Source organism: Motacilla alba, chromosome 29, assembly GCF_015832195.1.
Source record: "Motacilla alba alba isolate MOTALB_02 chromosome 29, Motacilla_alba_V1.0_pri, whole genome shotgun sequence".
NCBI classification, from domain to species: Eukaryota; Metazoa; Chordata; class Aves; order Passeriformes; family Motacillidae; genus Motacilla; species Motacilla alba.
Window position 1 is genome coordinate 207209 of NC_052044.1, and position 9900 is coordinate 217108.

The window sequence follows — 9900 nt, forward strand, 5'->3', positions numbered from 1 at the left end:
CCTGTTCCAGTGAATCTGCTGTGCGCCCTGGTCCCATGTTCCAAATTTAGCACTTTTGCTGGGCACATAACTCAGTAATAAATCACCCTCATTTTCCAGAAATGCTTTATCTTCAATTTCAGGTTTGCTAAGGGGCAGTGGAAGCCCCGTTGGGCTGTGGCACGGGTTGTCCAGAGAAGCTGTGGCTGCCCCTTCCCTGGAAGTGACCAAGGCCAAGTTGGATGAGGCTGGGAACAAGCTGGGACAGTGGAAGATGTCCCTGCTCACGGCAGAGTGGGGAATGAGATGAGCTTTAAGGTCCCTCCCGAGCCAAATCATTCCATGACTCCATGATTCTGTGAACCCCCAGTTTCCCAGAGCATCCTCCCCTTGAACAAACTCAACCTCAGCACCACCTCGCGCGGTTCCCGCTCGACGGTCAGCACCCGAATTGTCTCCAAGAGCCACAGCCATCCCCACAAGAGGAAGGAATAAATGCTTACGAGAGCGCTCCCAACAACGTCAGTGCTGAGCCGGGACGGATCCGCCTTCCCTCTCCCTGTCAGCAGCGGTCATTGCTCAAGAGCCCGCCCGGAGCTGGCCATGGACCCTGAAAGGGGCGGCATCCCCACGACATTTTGCAGGAGGTCCTGAAACGTAATTAAACGCTGTGGTGAAACCAAACCGTAAACAAGCCATGAATAAAAACCCCTTGAATTATTTTGCTAAACTATAATTACACAATAAGGAAGCAGATTAATTAAGTAAAATATAAGTCCTGAAACTGAAGCTTGCAAGCAAAGCAGTTTATTTTAATTTCCACATTATTTCATATGAGATAGAAGTGTTTGCTGTGGGTTTAAAATGTTGGAAGCCATTCCTTGCTGGCAGGCAGACCAAACCCAGTGGATAAATTAAATTTTTGCATCTGAGGCACCTCCTGAAATGTATATAAGGAGAAGGGCTCTGCCTCAGAGGAGCTAAAGGAGATCTCCTTCTTCCAGCCCCTGCTCCTCTCTTGCTCCTCCGTGTCGCCGTCACTGCCCACCCACCCCAGCCACCATGAGCCGACAGTGCTACACCTCTGGCTCCATCCTGGGAAGACGAGGCTTTTCCTCGGCATCCGCCGTCTGCGGCCTGGGCAGGGCCAACAGCAGCTCGGCCTCCGTCTGCCAGCCCGTGGGACGGAGGTGTGGGATCGGTGGCTTCAGCAGCCGCAGCGTCTGTGACCTGGGCAGAGGGCAAAGGATTTCCTTCGGTGGGAGCTGCCGCAGCGGCGTCTACGGCGGTGCCGGCGTCGGGCGCTGCGGCGTCGCGTACGGCGGGGGCCGCTTTGGCACCGTTGTGGGCTTTGGGAACTGTGCGAGCTTCGGGGGCCTGAGCAGCTACAGAGGCCTGGGGGATGGCGTGGCCATGGGGGGCTACGGTGGTGGCATCAGCATTGGCCTCGGCGGAGGGAGGTCCGAGGGGATTCGCGGCGTCAGCATCCACCCAGAGCTCCTCAAGCCCCTGTGCGTGGGCGTGGACCCCGAGGAGTGCCAAGTGCGGACCCACGAGAAGGAGCAGATCAAGAACCTCAACAACCAGTTCGCCTGTTTCATCGACAAGGTGAGACCCCGGTTTCCCTGCCCTATGTCCCTCAACTCTGAAGGGTGCATGTCCCCAGAGACAACATGGGGAGCTATTTCTCCTGGTGCCCTGGTATTTAAACATTTCTTATGAGCCATGGTGGTCCTGGCCTGGACACTCTCTGGATTTTAGCCCTTCACCAAGGCAACACCACCAGTGTTGTACCTTTGGATGGTCACCAACCTGCTAAAGAGGTCAGGACCAGTTCCAGGGATGTAGTAAATCCAAACCTGTGAGTGATGAGATGAAGACACTGAAGGATAGGAAGTTTTATTTGAAGTGTATAATCTGATGTTGCTCTCACAAATCTATAAACTCCAAAGGACTTCTGCATTCTTAAAATAGTTTGTGCTTCATGAAGGTGATGTGGAAGGATGAATTTAGCTAAAATGGGATGAACTATTTTAATTTCTCTGTCCCTCCACTCTGTGAACAAAATGATTTGGTGATTTCCTAAAAAGATGTAATTTTTTCATTGTTTTCTTGGCTACATTTAAGGGTTTTCATGACTGTTTAGAGAGCTGTTATGGGAAAGAATTTTTCAAACAGCAAAGAAAATCTGCTCTGTCTGATCTGATCTTGATTTTCCTGGAGAGTTGTTCTGCAGCTGGAAAAACTGAATCCACCCAGGAGCAGCAACTCCTGCTTCTTCCCATTTGTAAAATGACTTATTCATGACCCATCAAGCTCCTAGAGAGCCCTTTAATCTAGAAGTGGAAAGGCTTGATAAGTATCCACGATTGGAGTTTAAATCAGATACATCCAAATGAGGTCCTGGATGGAGTTTCTAGTGCTGAGAAAGACTTGTTACTGCCCTGGGCCCATTGGGAGGCCGGGGATCCAGTTCTGGGGGAGGAGTGGAGCTGTCTGGCTGAGCAAGCATTGGCTGAACTCAGGCTTGGCCTCCATGCAGAGTGAAGGCACTCATGTTGCTCAGCCTGAGATTCGAGTCCTCGGTGGGACCAGTTTAGCTCAGAGAAGATGCTGGTCCCACTCAACCCTCTGAGGCAGCAGCACCTGACCATTTGCAATTCTGATTTGATTTTCACTTTTCCCTTTGGGAAGTACAGAAACCCTGGGACAGGAGAGCCTGACTCTCCCATCTCTTCCCTGCCCAGGTGCGGCTGCTGGAGCAGCAGAACAAGGTGCTGACCACCAAGTGGGAGCTGCTGCAGCAGTATGTGCTCCCAGCATCCCGGAGAAACTTGGAGCCTGTGTTTGAGAACTTCATCTGCAACCTGAGGAAGCAGCTGGAGTGTGTGATGGAGGAGCGTGAGCGGCTGGAGAATGAGGAGCGGTGCCTGAGGGACCTGGTTCAGGAGTTCAAGTGCAAGTAAGTCACACACAGGGAAGCTGCAGACGCGGATGTTGCTGGCCTGGGTGGTGTCCCTGAGTGTGAATCTAAGGAAATTGCACTGGATGGATCATCAAACTGGGGCACAGGGCAAGGCACCACAGTACTGGGCGAACTTCCTGCACTGGGCACCCAGTGCTGCACTGGAGATGGACTGGGAGACGTTTTCAAGCCCAGTTTCCTTAGGGAGTAGGATTGGAAACCAGTCTTCCTCTGCCTTCTGCACACCCCTGTGGTTTGCCATACCAAATCTCCCCCAACACCTCTGTTTTCCCCAGTGCCATCCATTCCCACAAAACAAACAAAACCCTCGGCCAATTTTCTCCACCCCACTCTTTTACCCACATCATGTTGGGATTCATTCTCTCTTCCCAGAGGGAATGTGGGAATTTTATTTTTTTTAATCTAAGCTGTAGATACTCCTTAATATCTCCCCGCGTGCTCTGCTAAGCCACAAACCAGGTCACTGGATCAACTTTCCCAAGAGTTCACCATCTCAGGTGTTTTTTCTTGCTGAGCCACCACTGAGCAGGTCCAACTCACAGAATCAGCGTCTTGTGAAAGTTCTTGCAGGTCCCAATTACTGATTCATTATGCCCTGACTGTGTTCCCCACTGCACCCTGGAGTTTCACGGGTTGCTCAAGCTCCTGAACTTCCCCTGGAGCATTTTGGCCAGTCTCCCCAAAAACACTCTGAGCACAGTCCTGGATGCTCCGGAAAAACATCTCACAAAGCAGAAGGGCTGGAAGCAGCAACTCAAGCCTCCAGCTTTGCATTTCTAGTGGTTTGGCTGGATTTTCTGTCCTCTGACTCCAGCCACCCAAACCACTGGCATGGCTAAAACTGCTGAGTAAAACCCAGCGAGGGGGTAAGAAACAGCAAGGAAGCAAAAATAATGACAAAAAATGAGGTGCAAAGTGAAATCTCATTTCTCATGGTCTGCATTGGACGGTTGGGTGATGGAGATGGGACCCCCAGGGCTCAGCATCCCCCCGCTCTGCTTCCCTGCAGGTACGAAGATGAGATCAACAAGCGCACGGCAGCGGAGAACGAGTTCGTGGTGCTCAAGAAGGTGAGTCAGGGCCAGATAAGGGTGGGCAAACCCTGGGCGTGGGGTCAGTGGGGAGTCCTGGCACCATGGCACAGCAGGATGCCCCAAAACTGAGGCAAGGAATGTTCAAGGTTGCTACAACCCAAGGAATCTGGAGGGCCTCCCTGAGGTTTTCAGCACGTGAAGCCCAAACCCACATAGTGCTAAGGGCTGGAAATAGTGGGGTTTTCTCCTAATCTAAAGAAAACCTGGGATTTGGCACAGTTGTTCCTTCACCTCTTTTCACCAAATTCCTGGTATCTCTCCAGGATGTGGATTGTCTCTACCTGACCAAGGAGGAGCTGGAGGTGAGGGTGGGTCTCCTGCGGCAGCAGCTGGAGTTCCTGAAGTGCATCTATGCCGAGGTAAGAGCTCCTGGCCCAATCTGCTCCCTGGGGTGAGGCATCATCTCCTGCCCTCCCCACCCGAGTCCTACTCCAAGAGTGCAGGGAAAGGTGTTTCTTTTCTGAAAATCCTGGAATTGCAGCCCAAAACTCTATGTCTTTTGGATGTATTTAATAACAATGCTGTCTCACCTACTTTGGGAAGGCAAAGAGTATCTTGGTTGCTACATTGCTGCCCACAAGGGGAGGGATCTTTTGCCTGAAAACCTCTCAAATTCTAATCCAGACCATCCCTGGTCTGGCCAAATGTTTCTAGCACTTTTTTTTTTTTTTTCCAGTAGTCAAAATATTTTAATGAAAATAACACTTCTGTTTAAAATTCCGCAAGTTTTTAACAAAACGCACAGGGGACACTTTGCATCGGCACCTTTTTGAGCTAAACCCCCTCAGCAAGGGTCAGTGGGGCTAAAAGAATGTGAGGATTCCCAATCCAGGAAAGACCTGGCACAGCCAGGAATGCAGAAGTGGCTTGCTTCACCAGGACTCCCCACCCTTCCTCAGGGAACTGCACGCAGCCATCCCATGTTGTGCCACCAAAACAGGTCCCAGCTGCCAGGTCTTGCTGGACACGAGTTGCCCAAGTGGAAAACCCCATGTTGGGAGTTCAGGGGAGAACCTCCTCCGACCAGACCCCTCTTGCTGGGGTTGCTGCTAACCTGGCTGCGGCTGGTTAAGGGACTGGAACTGATGCTCTGGTCCTGCAGGAGAGGGCTCAGCTGGACTGTCAGCTGTGTGACACCTCTGTCATCGTGCAAATGGACAACAGCCGGGACCTGGACATGGAGGGCATCATCAAAAGCGTGGAGTGCTGCTATGAGGAGATTGCCCAGAAGAGCAAGGCCGAGGTGGAGGCTTTCTACCAAACCAGGGTGAGTATTCCATGGATTTCTGTGACAGACCATTTCTGAGACCATACCCATCCTCCATGAGGCAACTTTAACCCGCCTCACACTGTGTATTAACTTCAGTTTGCTTAAGAAAGTCATACAAAAAAAAAAAAAACCCCAACACAAACCAACCTTAAAAGTGTGGCTTGAGACATTTCAGTATGAGCAGAGTGTTCAGAGATGCCCTCTTCGTGCACTCTGAGGAGCATCATTGCTTCCAAAAGGGCAAATCATAGAACCCTAAGGCTGGAAAAGACCTCCAAGATCAGCAGGTCCAGGACTCCCCTGAGACTCTTGGCTTATCCAGGCTGTGGCCATGTCTGGGTGGTGCCCTGGAGACACTGGCCCTGGTGCAGCTGCAGAGATTTCCATCTTCCCGGGAAGGTGGGGGCCCTGGGAAGGGGGATTTGGGTGCATTGACATCATCCCCTTCCCATGCAACAGCTGGAGGAACTCCACAGCAGCCGGGGCAAGTTCTGTGATGACCTGAGGAACAACCAGAGTGAGATTGCCGAGCTCAACAGGATGATCCAGAAGCTGCAGTGTGAGTCGGACAACGTGAAGAAACAGGTAGGACCAAGGGATGGATCCACCTTGGAGTGCAGCTCCTCCGTCAAAGGGCATTGTCCTGCCAGCTCCCACCCTGTGGAGCTGCAAAGAACCCCCTGCCCCAGATTAGGTCTATTTTAACTTCTCATCTGCTGCTCATGCACACAAAAAAAGCAGATTTCTTTCTCACTTTGCAAATAAGAAGTTCATGGGTTTGGTGGTACCAGAATAAGTGTTTGCTGTGGGCTCCTACCAGGTTGCAGCCAACATCCCACCAGGCTGCAGCCAACAGATCCCATCCCCTTCATTCCAAATAGCTTGGCCACGACAAATACAGCCTAAATCTTGGCTCGCTGGCACTTCCTGGCTGAGGAATATATGAGCAATGCTGTGGAGATACCCCTTAATATCACCCTTGGCTGCCCTCTTGCCCAGAGGAATTGTGCCCGGAAGTGTCCAAGGCCAGGTTGGATGTGGTTCGGAGCAGCCCAGGCTAGTGGAAGGTGTCCTTGCCCATGGCAGGGGATGGGACTGGATGGGCTTCACCTTACTTGACTGAAGCTTTGTCCTCCCGTGGCTGTCCGCAGATCTCAGCCCTGCAGACAGCCATCTGTGATGCTGAGCAACGAGGAGACTGCGCCCTCAAGGATGCCCGTCAGAAGCTGGTCGACCTGCAGACAGCTCTGCAGCAGGCCAAGGACAAGATGGCCTGTCTGCTCAGGGACTACCAGGAGCTGCTCAATGTCAAGCTGGCCCTGGACATTGAGATTGCCACGTACAGGACGCTGCTGGAGGGAGAAGAGAGCAGGTAGGAGCAGCCCTGGATGCACCTTGTAAGGATGATCAGCAAAAGACAATGGGAGGAGAAAGAAACTCTGCACCCAGGGCTGCAGAGGGGAGCAGGGTCCCTTTTCCCTCCCACTGAGTGCAGAGGGGATCACACTGTCATCCAAAAAGAGGATGGGATCTTAGGATGACCGTGGAATTAGGGACCCAACCCGGCAGTGCTTTGGTGGGCAAGCACCTCTCAGCAGGGTGCACCTAAAGAGCCGAAGGACATGCCAGGTTTCTAAGGGGGCAGTGGCTGGGCTCTATTTGCCCGTGAATTTGAGGAATATGTCCCTAAACACATCTCTGAGACGTTTCTTTCCTTGACAGGATATGCACCGGCAACCCTGTGAGCGTAGGTGAGTTAATGAGCCCCGTCCTGATTTCCTTACAAGCTTTTTAAGTTTGTAACTCTCCTTTTAAGCCGGGTTCTCGCTGCTCTGGGCGTGACCGAGCCTGTTTTTCTCCCGCAGCCGTGGTCAGCGGCGGGGGCACGGTCGGGGAGTGCCGATCCCTGTCTGGAATCGGAGGCAAATGCACCGTGAAGACCGGAGGGGCCGGCGCGGGGCTGGGCATGGTCTCGTCCTTCGGCAACGCCGGGTTCAGCACCCGGAGCGTGGATTGCGTCCCCAAGGTCGGGGCCGGATTCGGGGCCAGAAGCGCGGTCAGCTGCGTGGGGAGGGAAGTGCTCACCGGCGTGGACGGGGTCCAGTGCGCCGCCGGGATGGGCAACCTGGGCAACCTGGGCAACCTGGGCAACCTGGGCAACGTGGTGTGCGCGGGGGTGGAGCAGTGCGGCCCCGGGCCCGTGCTGATCCCCGGGCCCCCGGGGGTCTGCGGGAACAGGTTCAGCACAGCCGTGCGCGTCGTCAGGACGACCCGGTAGAGACCGGCGGGGCCCGAGACGGCGGATTTTATAACAATCAGCATTTCTGCAATAAAACAGTATTCCCCCTCCCTCTGACAGCCACAGGGATCACGCAACCATGCGCTAGGACATCGCTCTGCCCAAACCCTTAGCCTGACAACACCCACCCTCTCCCTGGTGTCTTTCTTGGGGGAAACTTCCCCCTGCCCCCCTCAGCCGGGTGAGATTTTAATTTCAGAGACCATCCCTGTCTCCACTCATCATCCTGGCTTTTCAGTCACCCTTCCCTGCTTGACCCCTTTCCAGCAGAGACTTCTAATGCAGCTATTGCAAAAGGATGAAAAATTTGGTCATCCCAACTTCAGAGAGAGAAGCCACAATTTAATTGTCCAAGACAAAGCTGCAGCTGTAATTTACTTCTTTAATGACAGCAGAAAATCCAATTTTTCCTGTTTACAAGAGGGTTGGGAATGCTTATGCAAATTGGTCCAGGTTGCTACACTGCGTTTGGTAGAGCAGACTTTAATTATACCCCAATGAGCACCTTATATTTCTGTAGTTAAATGCATGTGTTGTTTTTCCTGTGTGCAATAGACGGAGTTAAAGCTTTTCATGTGTAAGTGAACAGAGTTATTACCCTTCGCTTACTCCAGACTTTCAGCTGTACCTTCAATAAACTCCATGCATAATTCATGCTGCACTGCCTGGGCTTTATTTCCCTCCCTCATATTGCAAATCATAGAAATTTCCTCAAATCTGGGTCTCCAAATGGGTGGAGGTTGGAGCTTCAAGAAGGTTTTATCTGCTCTCCTTCCTGAAGCACCTTTGCATACCTTTATTCCATCCACTGATTAGTGTGGCCACAAGGAAGTCTGGAAAGGAGGCTACTTAACCATCCGTGGGTATGCAGTTTGCTTGGGATCTCTCACAGTGTCTGGGATCTCTGGAGATGGAGCAAAAAGGCAGCCAGGCCCTTGTTTAAGGAAATCAGTGAGAACCAGCCGAGGGAGGAACAGGAAAATAATCCCACACCACACCTGTGAAACCCTCGCACGAGAGTGGGTTGATTTTGGAAGAAAGTAAGAGCAAAGTGCAGTTTCCCAAAATGCAGCACCAGGGGCTTCTTCCTCAACCACCACCTTCCTTGAAAGATGTGAACTCACACAAAGAGCAGGATCTGGAGATGTGGCTACACATGCCCCTCCATCATCCCTTCCAGGCGGGGAAAGCCCTCTCTCACAATTTTAGGAAACTGAGATTTAGATGAAATCACATCATCCTATCCTTTTCCTCTGTGAGGTTCATAGAATTGTGGAATATCCTGGGGGGAAGAGACCCACAAGGATCATCAAATCCCAGTCCTGGCCCTGCACAGGACACCCCAAAAGTCCCACCAGATGCTTGAGCGTTGTCCCAGCGCTCCTGGACTTCTGCAGGGCTCCCAGTTCCCCTGGAGAGTGACCCCCTGATGGGTCTCTATAACTTGGCTGGAAGGATCTTGGCCACGGTGACAACTCAGCCCAGCTGGATGGACAGCTGGAATCGCAGGAAAACAAACCAGCCCTGCAGCTCCTCCCTTCCCACAGCTGCCCATGGTACAGCCAATGGCCCCTGAGCCAGCTCTGCGTCACCCTTGGAGAAATCCCTGTGTCCAGCCTGGAGCAGCACAGGCTGTGGGCAGGTTCATGTGCCCCTGAAAGGCTCACCAAGAACTGGGGCTGGAATTTATTCCCCCATGTCCCACTCTGCATCCAAGACTTCCCTGCTGACTCACAGCTTCTTTCCCTCGACCTCTCCAGGGCTGGAGGATGAGCTCAGCCCCCATGCCAGACTCTGTCCTCGCTGGTGGGATGGGAATGAGCCCAGCGTGGGATGAGTTCTGGCTTCTGCTGCTCTCCCAGCATCGGGCATGCTGGCTCCCCTTGTGGTATATTGGATGTGATCAGCAGGGAGCGGGGCACGAATTCTGTTTTAATAAATGCCACAGTCGGCTGGGGGGTGGTGAAAGCCAAGTAGGTCAGCCCTTGGTGAGAAAGCAAAACTTACTCTGTTAAAGATGTTTTTGGAAATGTTGTCTTCATCTTTTCTGCTCCGTGAACACAACTCAGGCTCCATCTCATTTCTATGTAAATACCGAGCAGAAACACCCAAAACAAGAAGCTTCCAGTGCCCCAACAGCTCATAATTTATGTTGATCATCTCTCTGCAAAGCAATACCTGAACACCAAACACCAGCCAGCTCCCCAGGGGGCAAAAGCAGTCTGGCAGCTCTTGCATTTCTGGGAAAAAACCTTTAATCATCCCTGTCCTC

At 52.4% G+C, this 9900-nt stretch overlaps 1 protein-coding gene across 1 annotated transcript; it reads left to right on the forward strand.

The window, feature by feature from the left end:
- The first annotated feature begins 1041 nt into the window (after positions 1-1041).
- Positions 1042-7808, forward strand: LOC119712737 (keratin, type II cytoskeletal 4-like). Its single transcript, XM_038164328.1, has 9 exons — positions 1042-1587; positions 2727-2941; positions 3975-4035; positions 4323-4418; positions 5162-5326; positions 5789-5914; positions 6481-6701; positions 7052-7080; positions 7195-7808. The coding sequence occupies exons 1-9, from the start codon at positions 1042-1044 to the stop codon at positions 7605-7607; spliced, it is 1872 nt and encodes a 623-aa protein (XP_038020256.1). The 3' UTR covers positions 7608-7808.
- Positions 7809-9900: the final 2092 nt, after the last annotated feature.